We start from the raw sequence: 20,801 nt of genomic DNA, 5'->3' as shown, positions 1-20,801 counted from the left end.
ATGTATATATTTTATCTGGAGTGCTCTTTTAAAAAAGAACAAGAACACTGGAAAAAGCCTAAAAATATACACTCCCTGACAGACGTTATGTCGCTTATCCATTTTATGTAAATAAAAGCTTATAACCTGATGTTAAATTCATCCATTGGTTGTATAAATTATTCCTTTGAAAGCTGAAACCCTCCGAAATGTGGTTTAGGTTAAGAAAATAAATTGGCATCATTGCAGAAATATTGATCAGTTAATGGACACAGAATGGTCAGATTTTTGCAAGACACAAGTTTTGTCGCCCACAGAAAGTAGTGATATTCAAACAAATAATTAACTTAAAATACAAATATATGTTGTATAACATTGGTGAATGAAGTTGTGGTGCTATTAGTCATATTTAATATTTTGTGTGACTTCCATGAGCTTGAAGGACTGCATCCATGCGGTTGAACAATGATTCATACAATTTATTAATGAAGTCATCAGGAATTGCAAAGAATGCAGTCTTACATGCCTCCCAGAGTTCATCTAGATTTTGTGGTTTTGTCTTCCAAGCTTCCTCTTTCATCCTACCCCAAACATGCTCAATGATGTTCACGTCTGGTGACTGGGCTGGCCGATCCTTGAGCAGCTTGATCTTTTTTGCCTGGAGGAGCTTTGTTGTAGACATGGATGTATGAGATGGAGCACCATCCTGTTGCAGAATTTGACCCCTTTTATGATTTGGAATATAAGAAGTAGCTAATACTTCTTGATATTTTAGGCTGTTGATATTGCCTTCCACCTTGCAAATGTTTCGCACCCCCATACTGAATGTAACCCCAGACCATGATCTTTCCACCACCAAATTTAACTGTTTTCTGGGTGTATTTTGGATCCATATGGCTCCAGTAGGTCTCCTGCAGTATTTGCGGCGGCTGTGGTGTAATTCTACTGAAGATTCATCAGAGAAATCCACCTTCTGCCACTTTTCCAGCATCCATCTGTTTAGCAGGCTGTGGGACTTTGAAAATGCCGCACAGTTTTCTATTTGCCTTTTGTTTAGTGCTGGCTTCTGGGCACTGATTCGAGCATGGAGGCCATTTCGAGACAGAATCCTACAAACTGCTCTTTTTGACACTGGGACTTGAGGTAACCAGGCCTGTTGGATCTCTGCTGCAGTGGAAGAGGGGCTTGCTTTGGATTTTCTAACCAACAAACGTTCTTCCTGAGCAGTTGTCTTGTGGGGTCTGCCGGACCTGGGCTTGTCAAACACATCTCCAGTCTCTTCAAATCTTTTTTTTAATTCTTTGTACTTGACGCTGAGACACATTAAAGGTGCCAGCCACCTCTGCACTGGATCTGGTCTTCAGCCTCTTGATAATCCAGGCTTTGGTCACAGGGTGGATTTTTGGCATGTTGTCAGAGCTCAAGTTGCAGTTCAAGTGAAGGTCTGGGGTGCTGGGTTTCTTTTTATACACACACACTAATTAACCGATCATTTACTGAGCACAGGTGAGGATGTAAACTAGGATTGGGTGCATTTTATGACCAGGCGACAAAACTTTTGTCTTGCCCAAATCTGACCATTCTGTGTCCATTAACTGATCAATATTTCTGCATTGATGATCATTTATTTTCTTAACCTAAACCGCATTTCGGAGGTTTTCAGCTTTCAAAAGAATAATTTATACAACCAATAGATGAATTTAAAGTCCGGTTATAAGCTTTTATTTACATAACATGGATAAGCGACACAACTTTTGTCAGGGAGTGTATCCCACCACTTTATTCACTTAATCGCTTTTATTGCTTTGATCCAATTTTGACTCCTATTATGAGAAAACCGAGAAATATAGTGGGGAAAATAAGTATATGACACATTAAGTCAACGAAGTAATGGGATATATTTTTAGGCCTTTTCAGTGTTCTTGTTCCTTTTTAAAAGAGCACTCCAGATGAAATATATACATTTGGCCCAGTGAAGCATCTGAGGGGGTGGCAGATCATGACGCACAAGAGAATCCCTATATCATCCACGGCCTTAGTGCTGTGTTTGTTTTCAGAATGAAGTGCGGTTCCTTCTTTCGGTACACTTAAAGGAGTTGTTCACTACTGGGCAGCCCCTTAATAGCTGCAGTCTAGTACAGAAAAATATAAACAAGGTATGTACCTTGTATAGAGAAGGCTGCAGCCGATCAGAAGCCACTGATGGACTACAGTGGTCTTCTGACCTAATGTCACATGACTGTTTTGAGATTCCAAGAGTGGTCCCAGGCCAGAAGGTTTTGGACTAAGAATCTACAGTATGATATATATACTTTCCCCATCTAGAACAAGTCCTTCTGAGATCCATATAGCAATGGACAAGTCTGTATAAGCGTTCTGTATGTAGCAGCCAGAATGGCTAATATAGAATGCGCCTGTTAATTTCCTCTGTAAACCACCCTCCTCTTAAGCTTCCTCTGCTGCACGCTGATAAATGAGCTGTTTCAGCCGCCTGGGTTCTGCACACCTTCATGCATTCATCAAGCTGAGTGGAAGCACAATAAGCCACACTCCACTACTTAGACTGTTGTATAACTGTGTTAGTTCTGCAAAATCCAGTGTAAAATGCAGCTCCTCACCTTTCCACTTCAAAGGCAGAAGAGTATCATGGCTCATTTAATCACCGCTATACACCAGCCTTAGAAACTGGGAGACGAACCAAGATTGAATTGTAGGCTGGAAAAGAATGGTGCCAGCCGAACAGACATCGGCTCACAGCAGCATATGGGGGGCGTCATGTGTTCACACAACGCATCCCAGGAGTGTGCACAACGTCGCCTCTTACAGCGAGCATGCTGCATAGGGGAGCACACAGTGTCACCTCTTATAGCGAGCATGCTGCATAGGGGAGCACACAGTGTCACCTCTTATAGTGAGCATGCTGCATAGGGGAGCACACAGTGTCACCTCTTATAGTGAGCATACTGCATAGGGAAGCACACAGTGTCACCTCTTATAGCGAGCATACTGCATAGGGGAGCACACAGTGTCACCTCTAATAGCGAGCATGCTGCATAGGGGAGCACACAGTGTCACCTCTTATAGTGAGCATACTGCATAGGGAAGCACACAGTGTCACCTCTTATAGTGAGCATACTGCATAGGGGAGCACACAGTGTCACCTCTAATAGCGAGCATGCTGCATAGGGGAGCACACAGTGTCACCTCTAATAGCGAGCATGCTGCATAGGGGAGCACACAGTGTCACCTCTAATAGCGAGCATACTGCATAGGGAAGCACACAGTGTCACCTCTTATAGTGAGCATACTGCATAGGGAAGCACACAGTGTCACCTCTTATAGTGAGCATACTGCATAGGGAAGCACACAGTCACCTCTTATAGTGAGCATACTGCATAGGGGAGCACACAGTGTCACCTCTTATAGTGAGCATACTGCATAGGGAAGCACACAGTGTCACCTCTTATAGCGAGCATACTGCATAGGGGAGCACACAGTGTCACCTCTTATAGCGAGCATACTGCATAGGGGAGCACACAGTGTCACCTCTTATAGTGAGCATACTGCATAGGGGAGCACACAGTGTCACCTCTAATAGCGAGCATGCTGCATAGGGGAGCACACAGTGTCACCTCTTATAGCGAGCATACTGCATAGGGGAGCACACAGTGTCACCTCTTATAGCGAGCATGCTGCATAGGGGAGCACACAGTGTCACCTCTTATAGTGAGCATACTGCATAGGGAAGCACACGGTGTCACCTCTAATAGCGAGCATGCTGCATAGGGGAGCACACAGTGTCACCTCTTATAGCGAGCATACTGCATAGGGGAGCACACAGTGTCACCTCTTATAGTGAGCATACTGCATAGAGCGCACACAATGTCACCTCTAATAGCGAGCATAGTGAAGCACACAGTCACCTCTAATGGCGAGCATACTGCATAGGGGAGCACACAGTGTCACCTCTAATAGCGAGCATACTGCACAGGAAGCTGTCACCTCTTATAGCGAGCATACTGCATAGTGAAGCACACCATGTCACTTCTTATAGCGAGCATACTGCATAGGGGAGCATACAGTCACCTTATAGCGAGCATACTGCATAAGGGAGCACAGAGTTACTTCATAGCGAGCATACTGCATAGGGAAGCACACAGCGTCACCTTATAGCGAGCATACTGCATAGGGGAGCACACAATGTCACCTCTAATAGCGAGCATACTGCATAGCGGAGCACACAACGTGCCCTCTTAAATTGAGCACAGAAATGATTTTGGCAATAGCAAGAGGCGGTCTGCTTTTATCCCTCTTTCCCATTGACTTGGGGGCACTGATTCGTATTTATCAGATCCAAAAATATGGCGTCTTACAATTTAGAGCTCCATGGGGAAAAAGTAAACGAACAATGCCGTGAAAGGAAGAAAATTGAATCTAGTGGTAACTTTGTCGGTTAGACCCCTTAACGAGTCTCTACCTCTAAGGGTATGTTTCCACAGTCAGTATTGGCAGCGCTTTGGATGCAGCTCCGTCCAAAGTGCTGCCGGCTTTTGTACGTGCGGTGATTCCGCATGTGTACATTGAACCATGCGGAATCACCGCATCCTATACATTGGACGGTGAGTCTTCGCAAGATAACGTGACATGCTGCAGTCTAGAAAGACGTGGCACATGTCTGTCTCCTCAGGATGTCTGTCTCCTCAGGGAATTCTCGGGTGTCCCTGCACGCATAGTGGAGATGGGATTTCATAAAATCCCATCCACTATGCTGTAACATTTGGACACTGCGGCTGTACGCAGCATCCAATCTGCAGCGTTTACGGACTGTGGAAACATACCGTAAGTGGCAGCACTAGTGAAATGGTTCTCTTCCTTATGGACGACGGCTCATTTAATGTACCTGTTTTATCATGGAATATTGCCTAAAAGACTATTTTTAGGAGGCTCTTATAAACTAGAACCAGTGCCCCCGTGAGCTGTATTAAGGGCATATCTTGAAGTCTACTAGTGCACTGCTCAGTACTGATGAGGGGCAAGTTTGAGTGAAGGGTGACCACCTACCTCAGACCCTTACTTTGGGCTTCTGGTGCAGAAGGTTGGGGTAGATTTCTTGAGGGCTTATTTCTTTGGAGACTGTATTTTTTTGTACTTGGTTGATGAAAGTCAAGTACTTTGTTTTGGCTAACTTCTGAAGTCCTGTTAAAGGACTTATTAAAGCGCCTGAAATCAAATTATATGCTACCTACCCTTAAATAATGATCACTAGAGAAAAAAATGTTTGTCTTCAGAAGGAGAGATAATGTGTATGGAAAAAAAGCATCGCTTTAGGATGGTTTCACATGGTCCATGATCAGTCATTGCGCTGATCAAAATATCCAGCCCAACCACCGAATCTCCTGACCTGAGTTAGTTATCTCACAGGCATTAATGAATTTGTTGACTCAGGTCAGGAGACCTGGTGCATGAACAGGGTATTGTGATCCGAGCACTGACCATGAACACTGTGTGAAACTGACTTTGCTAGACTGATATCTAGGAACGACCTACATTTAAGATTTTAAGGTTCTTGTACTGTATTCTGAATGTTTTTTCCTTTTTTTCCTTCAGGAAATTTTACTATATAACCTTGTTGAGAGATCCCGTCTCAAGGTACCTTAGTGAGTGGAGACATGTCCAACGGGGAGCCACCTGGAAGACCTCACTTCACATGTGTGATGGAAGGACACCAACGCCAGAGGAGCTGCCATCCTGCTATGAAGGGACAGACTGGTCAGGGTGCACTTTGCAGGAGTTTATGGAATGTCCCTACAATTTGGCCAACAATCGGCAGGTGAGAATGTTGGCGGACCTCAGTCTGGTAGGCTGCTATAATATGTCCTTTACTCCCGAAAAGAAGCGAGCTCAGCTTCTTCTAGAAAGCGCCAAAAAGAACTTGAAGGATATGGCTTTTTTTGGTCTTACGGAGTTCCAGAGAAAAACTCAGTATCTCTTTGAGAGAACTTTTAATTTGAAGTTTATCAGGCCTTTCATGCAATACAACAACACTCGAGCCGGTGGGGTTGACTTGGACAATGGCACTATCCAAAGGATCGAGGAGCTTAACGATCTTGACATGCAATTGTACGACTATGCAAAGGACCTCTTCCAACAGCGATATCAATTCAAGAGGCAGATAGAGCGAATGGAGCAACGAAAGAAAAATCGGGAAGAAAGACTTCTCCAGCGATCCAACGAGGCCTTTGCCAAGGATGAGGCAGAGGATCAGGTTCGCTGGCCTACAGAAGACTACATGAGCCATATAATTGAGAAGTGGTAGCTGGGCATGGACTTTTATACTACTGGAGAAACTGGTTTCACATTTGTCATTCTGTATTGTATAAAGTACCGAACATTATAAATGAGAACACTTTTTATTTAATGTTTGTAGCACCCAGCTGAAAGCTTTGGTGACTGTTCCTCCGTATGTAGGAGCGCGTCTCTTAATGTAGTGAGAATGTGACCGCACAATGTCAACAATGCTATACGTTTTATTCACACTAGGGAGTCATTTCAGTATTAACGGTTATTTTTATTTTTTTTTCTTCTCAAATTCTCAAGGACAACTAATGAACTAATAACAGTGGTATGTTTAATAGCCCAAAACACATTCTTGCTTTTATAACCCTTAAAGAAACCCACATGTTGGCCAAAGACAGCAATTTAGCAGCGAGGAAATTTCATTGTAAGTGACTTTCCGTACAGAAAGTTTCCGAAGACCCAAGTACAGTTGTAGAACATGGGTGACCGGATTCTAGAAAACGAATACAGGTTAACAGTCAAATCACCGCTCTTTAAAACGGCCACAAAAAGTTTTCAGTGGTCCGTTCCCCACATCCCAGATCGTATCTATGCAAAATAGTGTGATGGAAGTCTACCCAATCTCAGCTGTACGCCAACCTCACTCTGCTAGGGCATGTGCACATTATGCGGATTTTTCGACAAAAAAGTGCAGATTTTACGCAGCTTTTTCCTATGTACTTTTTTTTTTTACTCCATTCATTTGGGTTAAAAATGCTGAAAGAATTGACACAAAGATATGAAAGAAGTGAAAACAGGCATCATGAGACTTCAGAAATCTGTCACTTTGCTGGTACCGTAAAATATGGCGTTTTTCCCGTTGAATAAATATGTTGCACAATGCAGTGTGTAAACAAACTCTTACGATAGTCAATAATATATATATATTTTTAAAGGGTACCTTCTAGGTTAAAAATGCAGTCCTACCTGCGGCAGCATGCTGTGGAACGGGAGGCCCTGAACGAATTTACATATAGGTTTGTGGGAAAGTGTTCAGTATATCTTGCAGTTTATTAAATGAGTCGTCCAGGTCTTCAGTGAGTCAGTTAATGTGACTGCAGACTTGAATCTTCACAGTGCATGCATTGCACGCTGTCAGGATTCCCCGGTGCCAGCGGGAAAAGCAAGTCTGCAATTTGCATATATGTGGTCACATGCCGACTAGACTTGCTTGGCCTCTCTCAATTAGTTTGCGTTGTGAGACTGCACATGTCTAGTTTGAATGTGCAAAATCATATACTTGTGGTCATGTGACTGCCCGCTCTCCACTGCCACTGGAGAATCCGGACAGCGTGCAATGTCAGCACTGTGAGGATTCAAGTTCGCAGTCTTACAGAGCGATTGACTGCAGACTTTCATCCCAAACCTGAACAACCCCTTTCAGTTTAATTCATGTGTTTTCTGTGTTTAGGAGTCCAGTGGGTGGTTGTACTCATGACTGACAGCTGTCTTTACACAAGGCCTTCTGTCATTGATTAGTTCCACCCACTGGACTCCTAAGCCCTGTATGAAGTGGTTTAAATGATGACTTTACTAATTAAATTGCATTATTTTAAATGATATAATTTACAGTTGTATTTTTGTGTTTTGTTTTTTTTAACCAAATCTTAAACCAATCCTATCCAGAGCAGACGCTTTGCCTAATGGTTTCCACCGATGTAAAGGCCATTCTTGTTACCAGGAACTATATAATCCACGCGGAATCTCCAGATGTTTTAAAAGTTCCCAGATCATCAAAATGTTCCATTTTTGCATACAAGAGGGAAGAGTTAGGACCTCCAATGAGAAGTAGGGGTATCTCATGGACCTTTGTCTATAAAGATGCCTCATTCTATTGCATACATGTACAAAATGAACACGAGGAGATCTTGTAACATTAAATTCTTTTTTTGCATGGCAAATATGATCTAGAACCAAAAATTCGTCCAAAGAAAGATACATTTCGAGATTTGAGCAAAATGTTAAGCTTATTTCTGACTTTATTTTCCCAAGACTGGATACTCAGCAACCTCCATTGTTTTAAGGAAAAGTCATCTTTGTTGTCCGTTGTCTGCATTCATGAATATTGAAAAAATCATAGTTTAATCTATCCAGGTTCTACTAAAAAAAAAATGTTCAGTAGACAAAAGAAAGGTGTGCACTACACTGGTCCGGTGTCCAACTTTGCACTCTGTGGCAGCCAGAAATCACACGTCTGGCATTCTGGGCTCCTCTGCCTTGGTTCCTCTGCCTGCCATCCTGGGCTCCTCTGCCTTGGTTCCTCTGCCTGGCATTCTGGGCTCCTCTGCCTTGGTTCCTCTGCCTGGCATTCTGGGCTCCTCTGCCTTGGTTCCTCTGCCTGGCATTCTGGGCTCCTCTGCCTTGGTTCCTCTGCCTGCCATCCTGGGCTCCTCTGCCTTGGTTCCTCTGCCTGGCATTCTGGGCTCCTCTGCCTTGGTTCCTCTGCCTGCCATCCTGGGTTCCTCTGCCTTGGTTCCTCTGCCTGCCATGCTGGGCTCCTCTGCCTTGGTTCCTCTGCCTGCCATGCTGGGCTCCTCTGCCTTGGTTCCTCTGCCTGCCATCCTGGGCTCCTCTGCCTTGGTTCCTCTGCCTGCCATCCTGGGCTCCTCTGCCTTGGTTCCTCTGCCTGCCATCCTGGGCTCCTCTGCCATTCCCTAGTCCCCTGCTATGGATAGTGCAAATGTATTTTAAAGTTCTTTCCACTAGAATGTATAAACTGGGTTATAGAATTATTTTTTTTTTATAGGGACTATATGGACAGATCTACCATGATCCTTTACCTGTGCCTGAGTGGAGATCACGTATTCAGACCCCATTACACAAAAGTCTGCCAAACCTGATATCATCAGTCGGTGGTCTGTATATGGGGGCCTCCTGACTCTTCCCCCGACGTCTTCTCCTTTTGTTCTCTGGGAGATGACTGACAGAGGCGATCTTGTAGAGAACACGGGAGCGCTCGCCAGAGCCGAGTGTATGGAGGAGTCGGGGGATCGTGTGGCCGACACCTATCTAATGAGTGGGAGGGGTCGGAGAATTAAGGCTTATCATTTACCATAGCAGATAATCCTCCTGATATCGGCTCCAGTCAGTCTGAGCCATTAATTCTGGTGGATTATCTGAGAAGACCATAGGCCTGGGCTCCACTCCCGGGGTGGGGGGTATGCCAAAAAACGCTCTTAAGAAAATGTATAGGGGATTGTACAATATTAACTTCCACTACAGTTTACACAGTAGCTGAATTATGCTCATGGTATCTTCTGCATGGTTCTCTTGAACCCACCTCATCCAGGATATCGCCCCAAAGAAATTCTATCGGGGTGAGGTCTAATGACCATTCACCAGGCTTAGTCTACTCATCCACTGGATCTAATAAAGCAAATATGGATGGATACTGTATCTGTAATATCTGTCAATGCTTTGGTCGTGGTACAGACCCCGCTCCTTATTAAACATATCACTGTTCTTGGTGCGTGAAGACTCTACGCTGAATTTAGGCTATCGCGTCGTCCTGCCGTAGGACACAGCCCCACCTAGTGGTGGAAGTGGGAACTGCCAGTAAAGCACTTAACGTTCATGAGAGTTGTAATTGTGTGTATAGCATATTTCAGCCATGAGCGTCACAAAATTTAAGATGAACTTGTGCTAATATAGCTGATTTTTTTTTTCTAATGAGAACAATGGCATTTGTTTAATTTCTGTTCTCCTAAGCAATGTGAGAGGGTCGCTCATTGTAATAAATTATCATTTCTATTGATGAGCATGTCTGGAAATGGTCGTCTGTTTAATTTCCCACAGCACCACATACCCTAAATGCTTCTCAATGTCTATTTTTTTCCACAAGGGTCTACTTAGAATTCACAAGGCAGACTAGGGTTAGGGTTAACCCCTAAACCAAAAGTTTCCCATTCATAGAACTTGCAGAATTTGCAAACTGATTGATAAAAAATTTGTGCCAGAAATCCAGCAGGTAAGAATATACACTGAGGCTTCCCCTTCTGCCGGCCATTGTTTCACACCGCACATCCTGAAGCCATTTCTGTCGCTGTGAATCCCACTTGTCATGTTCTTTTAATAAAGTTTTATACGTAATTCTGTTTATGTGCAAAAAGATCACAGTTGTCTTGTATGTTAAATACTGGAATGCCGATTATGCCCGCTTATTCAGAAAGATGTTATCTTACATGATATGTGGCAGTAGGGCTTTGCTATGTAATCTGACAGCAGCATGATGTAGGGGCAGAGAACCTGATTCCAGCGATGTATCACTTAGTTTACTGGGTGCAGCAGTTGTGACCAAATTAGTTTTCTCTGCTGCAGATCTTGCCGAGCTCAGTTGTTGAGCCGTGTATAACCCGTCCACACCACAGCTTTCTGTGTACATTGTATAGTGGCAGAAAGATGCTCATCAATGTTGGGGACTTGGCTGGACTAAAGGTACCTTCACACGAAGCGACGCTGCAGCGATAGCGACAACGATGCCGATCGCTGCAGCGTCGCTGTTTGATCGCTGGAGAGCTGTCACACAGACCGCTCTCCAGCGACCAACGATGCCGAGGTCCCCGGGTAACCAGGGTAAACATCGGGTTGCTAAACGCAGGGCCGCGCTTAGTAACCCGATGTTTACCCTGGTTACCAGCGTAAAAGTAAAAAAAACAAACAGTACATGCTCACCTGCGCGTCCCCCAGCGTCTGCTTCCTGACACTGACTGAGCTCCGGCCCTAACAGCACAGCGGTGACGTCACCGCTGTGCTTTCACTTTCAGTTTAGGGCCGGCGCTCAGTAAGTGTCAGGAAGCAGACGCTGGGGGACGCGCAGGTGAGCATGTACTGTTTGTTTTTTTTACTTTTACGCTGGTAACCAGGGTAAACATCGGGTTACTAAGTGCGGCCCTGCGCTTGGTAACCCGATGTTTACCCTGGTTACCAGTGTAAAACATCGCTGGTATCGTTGCTTTTGCTTTCAAACACAACGATACACAGCGATCGGACGACCAAATAAAGTTCTGGACTTTATTCAGCGACCAGCGACATCACAGCAGGATCCTGATCGCTGCTGCGTGTCAAACGAAACGATATCGCTAGCGAGGACGCTGCAACGTCACGGATCGCTAGCGATATCGTTACAAAGTCGTTTCGTGTGAAGGTACCTTAAGAGGCACGAGGCCAGTTGTCCAGAAGATGATAAAACACTGATTGTATTGAAATGGCAAAACACAACTCAGGCTCCCATACACATTAGACTGTCAGGCAAACTCGCTGATATCAATGGGTTCTAATAGGTATGGGGTGCCGGCATCCTGGTGATCGGGAGTGATGTCAATCAGGCATGTCCGATTTTAGACTGGCAATCACATCTCTCTCTGAGATAAGCCGCCATCAGACGTGATCGTCCAGAGCACACACAGGAGCTGAAGAGTTATCGGAGATGGCTGTCAGCATTGTTCTGCCAACAGCCATCTAATGTGTATGATCAGCCTTAATGATACATCGCTGGAATCAGGGTCTCTGCCCCCACATCGTGCTGCTGTCCGAGTACATAGCAAAAAACCTGCTAACAGATTCTCCTTTACGGGGTTTCTGGGTTCACCGTACATTTAAGAATTGCCGAATCCTGACTGTGCAATGTGCGTGCTAGTGACTTACATACTGTGACTTTACCTCTCTGCAAGACCCCAGATATAAGGCACATTCTCCCTCCAAGTTAAATGGGACTTTTACCAGCACTGTGGATCAAAGGCCGGGGTGTATCCGAACACACAGATTAAGTGCACGAGCGATGTGGTCTCTGCTGTACGGACTGGGGTCCTGATTTATTACGCTTTGCATATTGTACAGTCTTACTGAGGGACGGACACTACTTAATGAATTTGGCCCATCTTATTAGTGCTGTGCCCCAAAAATGTTACTCCAGTCAGGGCCACCATTTATGAAGCGTTTGATGGGCGGGAAAAGCTTAGCCCTATAACCACTTCATCCTTTTGCCAGAAATGAGCATGAAAACTCCCAAACGTTCCAGTGTTTTAGATCTGTTTTCTGGCATAAACCCTTTGATGAATTATTCCCCCCCCCCCCCCAAGGGAAGGTTCACACTTTGCATTTTTCATCAGAAAAACTGCAGCGTTTTGCCGAACCAGCAAAGTGCATGAGATTTTTTTTCCTTCCTCTGGATCAACATGTTAGGGCATGTTAGGTTAGGCTACTTTCACACTAGCGTTGTGCACTGCACGTCGCTATGCGACGTTGCAGCGTACCGACGCATAGTGTGGAAGCGCTGCACAACGGGGGCAGCGGATGCTGTTTTTCAACGCATTCGCTGCCCCATTGTGAGGTGCGGGGGCGGAGTTCCTGCCACGCATGCGCGGTCGGAGATGCTGCAGACGACGCACCAAATAACGTTACATGCAACGGTTTTTGGTGGTGACGGGCCGACGCAACCGTTGCACGACGGTTGTGACGTGTGGCCATGCGTCGCTAATACAAGCCTATAGAGAAAAAACGCATCCTGCAAGCACTTTTGCAGGATGCGTTTTTTCTTCAAAACGACACATAGCGACGTGCAGTGCACAACGCTAGTGTGAAAGTAGCCTAAGGCTATGGGTTGAACTAGATGGACTTAGTCTTCCTTAAAAACTATGTTACTATGTTACATGCTGCTTATTTTTTCCTTTCAGATCTACAGCAGGTCAATTATTTCAGTGTTTTTGCAGCATTTTTCTACTTTCAAATAAATGTGGAAAACAAGTAAAAACGTGTATTTTCTGCAGTTTTTCTCTCTAGGTTTTTTTTTTTTTTTGCTGCTGCAAAAATCAAGCATGTGCACACTTAATTTCTGCTGTGGTCACCAGGTGACAGCACCAGAGACTGCGCAGACGTGACAGCTGTTTGCGTTGGAGCGCGTTGATCAGGGCCGACCATCGCTCCCAGGCTGTAATTTCGTATCCGAGTCCGTTTGTCGCCTTCATCTAGACATGGGCAGAGCTGGAGGCAGGTGAGTCTTGACCTCTCTGACACTGGCATCTCCACTCCAGAGCTCCTCAGATGGACAGCCTCTGAACCACAGCCTCATCTTGGGGACATATGATGGAGGGACCATGGCTGAGCTGCCCTTCTAGGTGTTGAAACCTGTTTATTAGATCTCCTTTGTCACATTTATGTAAAAGATGGAGATTAGTACCTGGGTTGCCGACTGTCCAGAAATTCAGACTTTCTCATTACCAAGATAAGAGATGACAGTTGGTGCTTAAAGTTCTATGCAGCTTGCAGCAGAATGGCTGTGTCTGCCTCTAGCTCCTCCTCTCTCCATAGACCATTATGAGCAGCTGAAAGATCAATCCTGGAGGAGAAAGCAGATCTCTGATAACGTATATTACACAGTTGCTTATTTCCATGTGCACTATTTATGGAATAAAGAATAACCAACATTTTATTTTTTTTTAAGTTTTGAGTCCTGGAAAGCGCTGCCCCTGAACCATAGATCTGAATAAACTCTTAGATCCTCCATACCGTACGCGCTATTATAGATAACTCGCCTATGACGGTTGTCCCACAATGAACCTTTTCAGAAACCGTACTGGAAAATTTGTGGTGTCCCTGGTCACAAGTGTACATGTCCTGGTGGGATAGGGGCAGGACTAAAGTGTCTATAAATATTTTTAGACTCGTGTTGGTAACTATTAACTTACCTGTCACTATTGTACATTTTCTTTAAGAAAAATGGTGGAATTTCCTTTTGAAGTTTCTCGGTAAACATGTATATCTTGTGTTTGTTACAGTTGACCTGGCAACGTGAGCATCTACTGCCCAACCCATAGTATTGTCCATCACATGCATGAGCCCTCAGGGGCGATCACATAGGTTGGTTACCTTACTTAGCCTTGTCATGGGTGCAGGAATTAGACTTTGCCCTTGCATGCAGATCCCTTTCATCGCCCTCACCGGTCACAGAGTTTATAGTGCGTTTTCACACCTGGTGCGAGAAGGGTGGATGGGGTATAATGTACGTGTAAGGGGGAGAGCCAGACTTGAGGTGCTTTATCCAGGACGGATCTGGAACCACCGGTGCTGTCACCTGAGTTGCAGGGGGAAGAGTTTAGTTCCCCGGACTGACCCTTTTTCTAGAATGCGGGGGAGTGGATAGGACAAAAGGGCAGCAGTGTGCAGGAACGCGGGAAGTTACAGCAGGAAGTGGCAGAGCGCAGATGCTTAGTGCTAGGCTCCCTGCGCTGCAGTGTCAGGAAAAATCAGACCCAAGCCATAGGGGCCCACAGGTGGCTGCCAGAGACTACCGACGGAGACACATCCATATATATAGTCCCTGCCTATTTCTGTGACATCGCTTAGCATGAGTGACTTTCCACCATGATCGGGCCATGATTTGCGGATTCCTAAGTGGGGAAAGCAGGCCGCATGCAGAGTGTGGCTGCCTGATCTACCTGCTCCCAGACACTCACGGGCAGTGCCGGCTGTGAACAAGGACTGCTCTTCTCCCGGGTTTTCTTCTGAACACAAGGACTGCAACTGGACATCAGAGGACCACAGACGATGCCGGAACCCTGGACTCCTTCCTCTGCGGGATGACACTGGCTCCTTCAAGTGTCCAGGCCGGGATGCCAATGCCATCATTTTAGAGACTGCTCCTCCACATTGCCGGACTGATAAGTTTGATTCCTTTGAACTCTCCCCTCCCTCCGTTTACACTCGTTGCCCCTAACTTTCCAAATTCTAGTTTTACCACACTGTCTCACACCTCCTCCCTATGCAGATTATACCTGTTATATTAAATCCCCTTGTTAACCCTTGCTCTGCCTCCAACCGTTACTGCATTACACTGCCACCTTTCACTTGGCGTAATTGGCAGGATGCAGTCTAAAAGTGCGAAGGGGGCAGACCAAGTGTCTGGGGAGTACCCCAGGTCTAACATCTCCTTGGGGGCCATGTTAACCAACCTACCAAAGTTTAATTGAAGCAATACAATGTTGTGGAGCTGGACTAAGTGTATTAGGGGGATGATGAGAATGTACCCCATGGTACCCGCACTACAAGCGGAGGTTGCCATAATGGCACTGGAGGGAGAGGCAAAAGATTCTGTGATCTTGCGACCTCCCCGACGGCGTGACACATTTGACAAGGTCCTACGTATACTAGAGGAGACATGGGGACCCCACGGACGTAGTTGAGGTCAAGTTTATTTAGTCGTATGCAAAGGGAGGGGGAGACAGTGACCCAGTACATGAATGTGTTACAGGAGATCCACACAGCTGTAACCAGAAAAGTTGGGGTGGGGATAGGTCCAATTGATGTAGAACTGCGGGACCAATTGGTGACCGGACTGAGAGGCGCACTGCTAAAACAGGCCCTGCGATAGCGCATGAGTGAACCCAAACATGACATTTCCGGAGGTAGAAGGTGAAGCACGGGCCCGAGAGCAGGAGCAGGGGTGATGGTTCCGGTGGTGAAGGTCCGCAGCGGAGAGGTCGTTGTGAGCTCAGCGGCTGAACCAGAATGGGCAGAAAATCTGCGAAGATAAATCTCAGCCATTAGAGTGGATCTGATGGAAACTAAAAGGAAGGTGGCTTCACTAAGTGCCCCGGGGGCCAGAAACTATTCAGAGTCAAGACTGGGAAGAAGAATGGCTCGTCGGGAAGAACTCCTAACCTGCTTTCTCTGTGGAGAGCTGGGGTATAAGGCTCGATTGTGCCCACAGCGGGGACTGCCTCTACAGCGCTGCCCATTTAACTAGGAGGCTCCGAGGCTGGGAGACGCCGCCCAGAGCCAGAACAGGCAGTGAAGAGAACCAAAAGTCCCTCTAACTTAGTTTGTTTGTCCTTTAGTTTGGGCTGAAATTGATGGACAGGCCGTGCGTTGTCTAGTGGATACCGGCTGCCAAGTAACCACGATGCCCGAGGCTTACTACCAAAGACACTTTTCAGAGGCAATGAGGTCTGAATAGGGACAGGTGATAAGGTTGACGGCCGCCAATTAACTTCCCATCCTGGTCGCAGGGGTGGTGTGGAGGCAAATCAAGGTCTGTGGAATAGATTTGGGCCGCAAAGGTGTAGTGCTGGCCTGGGGCGACACTGAACATGGATATACTGTCACTCTGAGAATGAACGTGTTAAGAGTTCGGAAGTGTGCTGATAAAGGAGTCCCCGGACGTATTCCTAAGACAATGGAGCCCACTGACACCCCAAAGAAAGTTGTTCCAACAACTGATTTGGTCGACATAGGCACAAGATGCTTCAGGTGAAGGAAAGATACTGGGGAAAGTAGTCACTCCAACTGCAAGTAATCTGGAGGTACCCCCTGGACAGACTGTGCTGTCCCTGGCTGTCTGGGCCTGCATGCCCCTGGAATGGGTTGAAATACAACTGAAACCAGACGCCATGGAGAATTTGCCACCAAGACTCTTGATCGCACGAACGTTGGCTACCGTACGTGAAGGGAAAGAACCAGTGCGTTGTATAAATTTGAGAAAAGAACCGCTCACCTTGTCCCCCAAGAGTGAGAGAGCACAAATTATCGGCATGCCAGAGGACTTGATGCTGCCGCAGACAGTCCAATTGACCGCAAAAAAGGAGGATCCTTGGACTGTAGCTGTAGAAGCCCTTTCCGCATCAGCAAAAAGAAGGGCGGAGTATCCTCGATCAAAGGCGGGCGGAACTTACAGGGCTTACACCACGACAGATACAATAGGTGGAAGCCTCACTCGGACGCTATCAGGATGTGTTCGCACAGCATGAGGACAATTTTGGCTGCACCACCCCAATCACGAGATTCCAACAGAGCAGGCGGCACCCATAAGAAAAAGCTATCGTCAAATTCCTCCACAATTATAACAAGAGGTGAAGGGGATGCTCTCCCAGATGTTAGAGAATGGTGTCATATGATAAAGCTAGAGCCCGTGGGCTGCTCCTATTGTCCTGGTAAAAAAAAAAAGATGGGGCTCTTCGATTCTGCGTAGATTACCGCAAGTTGAACGCTTGCCCCGTTCGAGATTCGTATCCACTGCCCCGAGTTGAGGAGTCTATGTGCTCTGGGACACGCAGAGTATTTCTCCACACTAGACTTGGCGAGTGGCTATTAGCAGGTACCAATGTCGGAGCACGACCGAGCGAAGATGGCCTTTATACTACCCATGGGGCTGTTTGAATTTAACCGCATGCCGTTTAGGCTGGCAAATACTTCGGGAACTTTTCAATGACTCATGGAGAAGTGCCAGGGAGACCTGAATTTTGAAGCTTCGCTGAACTATGTGGATGACATAATTGTCTATGCTGGCACGTTCGATGAACACCTGCAACGCTTAGAGCAAGTACTGAGCCGGCTTCAAGGACACGGCTTGAAGGTAAAGCCTTCTAAATGTCACCTGTTCCGCACCCAGATTGAATATTTAGGACATTTGGTTTCAGCTAAAGGAGTGAGGCTGTCGCCAGAAAAGCTCACGGCAGTACGGAATTGGCCTACCCCGAAGACCGTAAAAGATGTTAGAACTTTCCTGGGTTTGACTGGATATTGCCGTCGTTTAATGAACTTCACCCTCATCATGAATCCGCTACTGGAGAGTTGAGGAGTCCTGTCCGGAGCAAAGAACAGAGAGATTCAGTGTGGAGAACAGGAGCAAGCATTTCAAGCTCTAAAAATGGCTCTGAAAGAGGCACCGGTGCTGGCCTATGCTAATTTCTCGCAACCCTTCATCCTCCACACGGATGGTAGCTTGCAGGGATTAGGAGCAGTGTTGTCACAAATTCAGGATGGAAGAGAACGGGTGATTGCATATCTGAGTCGCTCCCTCCACGATTCTGAATGAAATCCAGACAACTACAGTTCCTTCAAGTTGGAGCTACTAGCACTAGTGTGGGTTATGACGGAGAAGTTTGTGGAATATTTGGTGGGGTCTGAAGTATTGGTACTTACCGACAATAAACCCTTGGCTCATCTGGAAAATGCGAAAATAGGGGCCCTGAAACAATGGTGGGTGGCCAGAATGGCAAAGTATTTGTATAAAATCACCTACCGCTGAGGAGCCGAAAATACTCATGCGGACGCGTTGTCCAGAGAAGCCTGGTCCCAACCGGGATGAAGAACTTGAAGATAAGGAAATCCCTGGCTTCCAGAGTACTGTCAGGAGGATGACCGCAACGCAGGATCCAGTACAGACGGGCACTTCGGGAAGCATTCTGAGGCAATCTTGTGATGAATGGGTACAGATCCAGCAGGAAGATGGGGAGCTTGCACAGATCCAGCTTTGGGTGGCATAAAAACAGCTGCTCAGCAAGAGTGAGAGGGAGGCCCTGACCATCGTGGCCTTGCAAATACTTCAGCAATGGGAAAGACTACACCTGAAAGATGGACTCTTGTATCTGTGATGCAGTGACCCCTGTAACAGGTAGGGGGCGCTGCATGGTCTCCCCAGTAGGCGTACCTTGTTCCCTGCAGGATTATGAGGACCTGCAGTGATGTCAGGATCACGTGACCAGTCCATGTGATCCATTACTGTGGGTGTGGTTACGGGTACATAACGTGGCCAGGGTGTGGGTCACAGGGGGGTTCCAGAGGGCTCGGTGTATGTTCCTGTGTTGGAAGCCTAGGACGAGGGTTCCTGGAAAGCACCTGCTGGCGTGGGAGGTCCTGGGAGGAGGACCAGATCCCTGAGCAGTGCACAGTGGAACTGGGGAAGCTACAGTCCTTCGGTGGGTCTGGACTGACTAAGTGTGTGCCGGCCAGGCAAGTTGGTGATCCCTGTTAGGCAGCTTACCCGGAGGAGTGCACTGACAAGGAGTCAGCAGGTGGAGCAGGAGCTCCCGGCAGGTACTATACAGACTGTTAGTGCCTGTGATGTTATATGAACCGTGTGGTCTCCCATGGCAACTGAACGGAGTGAGGTTCAGCGTGATTGGAGACTGCAACCCGGTGTCACATGTGCTGTAGGTGACTTGGGACATTGGTGAAGTGTACGGCGTACGGACACCCTGGTAACTGGACGAAGTGAGAGGTCCAGCGGGTTTAGTGTCCGTGAATCAAAGCCGTAACTGAAGTGGTTAAAGCTGCAAGTTAATATCACCAGTTGGTGCCTGTTGTGTTTCATGAGATGTACATAATGGACTGTGCATAATCTGGTTTATGAAGCTTAATAAACCGTATGGACTGCTTTGTTTTAAAAACCCGCGCCCGTGTGTTTGAATCCCGTGCCAAGCGAGTGTCCCCCAATACACTCAGTAAGTGCAAATCTTACATATCGGAAGATCCAGCCACAGAGAGCTTTATTTGTCACCTGGCAAGTGGTGATTCCTGAAGTACTATTACACTAAGTGGCCAAGGAAGCCCATGAGAAAGGAGCACACTTTGGCCCGGGGAAGACTCTACAGTGGTTGCAGAGGACAGTCTATCACCCCCTGCTGAAAACAGCGGTCGAAGAAGTGGGCCGACAATGCAGGAGCTGCGAATTGTCCAAACCCATGGAACATAGGGCTCCTACACAGACTATTGTGACCTCTGCTCCGCTGGAAGTTTTGATGATAGGCTGGTCCAACTGTCAAATAGTCAATCAGGGATATGAACGTTGCCTGGTAATGGTGGATCATTTCATCAAATTTGCGGTAGTGACCCTGACTCGAGACCAAACTGCAAAGTCTGCAGCTCATGCCATCTGTAAAAATTTTATTCAAGTATACGGCTGCCTGAAAAGGATACACTCAGACCAGGGATCCTGTTTTCTGGGAAAAGTGATGGAAGAACTGCATCAGTTACACCAGATCGAGAAGTCTTGGACAACTCCCTATCACCCTCAGGGCAACAGGGCCTGCGAACGTTTCAACCAAACCCTCATCCAAATGTTGAGAACCCTAGAGGAAGATTGCAAGGGCCACTGGCCAGATTTTGTACCAGAACTGGTGTGGATATATAATAAGAGTCCATAGCACCACAGGGTACACACCTTACACGTCTGCCGAAGAGTAGGGTGTAAGGCTTATACCCTACTTTTTGGCAGACCTGGCAAGGAGATTACCGAGTTGGAACTGGATCCGGAGGAGGACTACCCACGGACAGGGGTGTCCACCTGGGTGAGTGAACATAGTCATCGGTTACAGACTACGCCGTCTGGTGCAGACTAAGTTTCAAGAACTGGAACATACTGAAGTGGCTCCACTATGAGGGACAGCTCTGCAGGCTGAAGATCGGGTACTGGTGCCAGACAAGCATCCGTGAGACAAACTATCGGTGGGAGGAAACGCCGCATCGGGTAGTGCATTGAGTCAACCCTGGAGGACCAGTCTATGAAGTTCGACCTGAAGAGAGAAGATGCTCCTTCCTGTGTGGTACACAGGAACATGCTACGTCCTTGTATATCCCGCGAGACTCCTAGTTTATGATGTTCTGAATGCTCAACTGCAGGAAAACCTCCCCAACCATTTTGCTCTAGAGCACTTTGTCTGGAGACAGATTGTGAAAGGAGTAGGAGAATGCCAACACTTGCTCCAAAAACTCTC

General features: G+C 46.6%; 1 protein-coding gene and 1 long non-coding RNA gene across 2 annotated transcripts in view; one reads left to right on the top strand and one right to left on the bottom strand.

Annotated features, from left to right (window-relative positions):
- HS6ST1 (heparan sulfate 6-O-sulfotransferase 1) overlaps nucleotides 1-10,072 on the top strand; it is a 121,964-nt gene extending 111,892 nt beyond the window's left edge. The window contains exon 2 of the mRNA XM_077291327.1: nucleotides 5,587-10,072. Coding sequence (XP_077147442.1) covers nucleotides 5,587-6,295 — 709 coding nt within the window. The 3' untranslated portion in view covers nucleotides 6,296-10,072. The remainder of the gene's footprint in view (nucleotides 1-5,586) is intronic.
- LOC143808550 (uncharacterized) overlaps nucleotides 1-20,801 on the bottom strand; it is a 1,160,439-nt gene that overhangs the window by 22,499 nt on the left and 1,117,139 nt on the right. The window lies entirely within an intron of this gene.

This window comes from Ranitomeya variabilis, chromosome 2, assembly GCF_051348905.1.
Source record: "Ranitomeya variabilis isolate aRanVar5 chromosome 2, aRanVar5.hap1, whole genome shotgun sequence".
Lineage (NCBI taxonomy): Eukaryota > Metazoa > Chordata > Amphibia > Anura > Dendrobatidae > Ranitomeya > Ranitomeya variabilis.
This window is presented reverse-complemented; position numbering and strand designations above follow the sequence as displayed.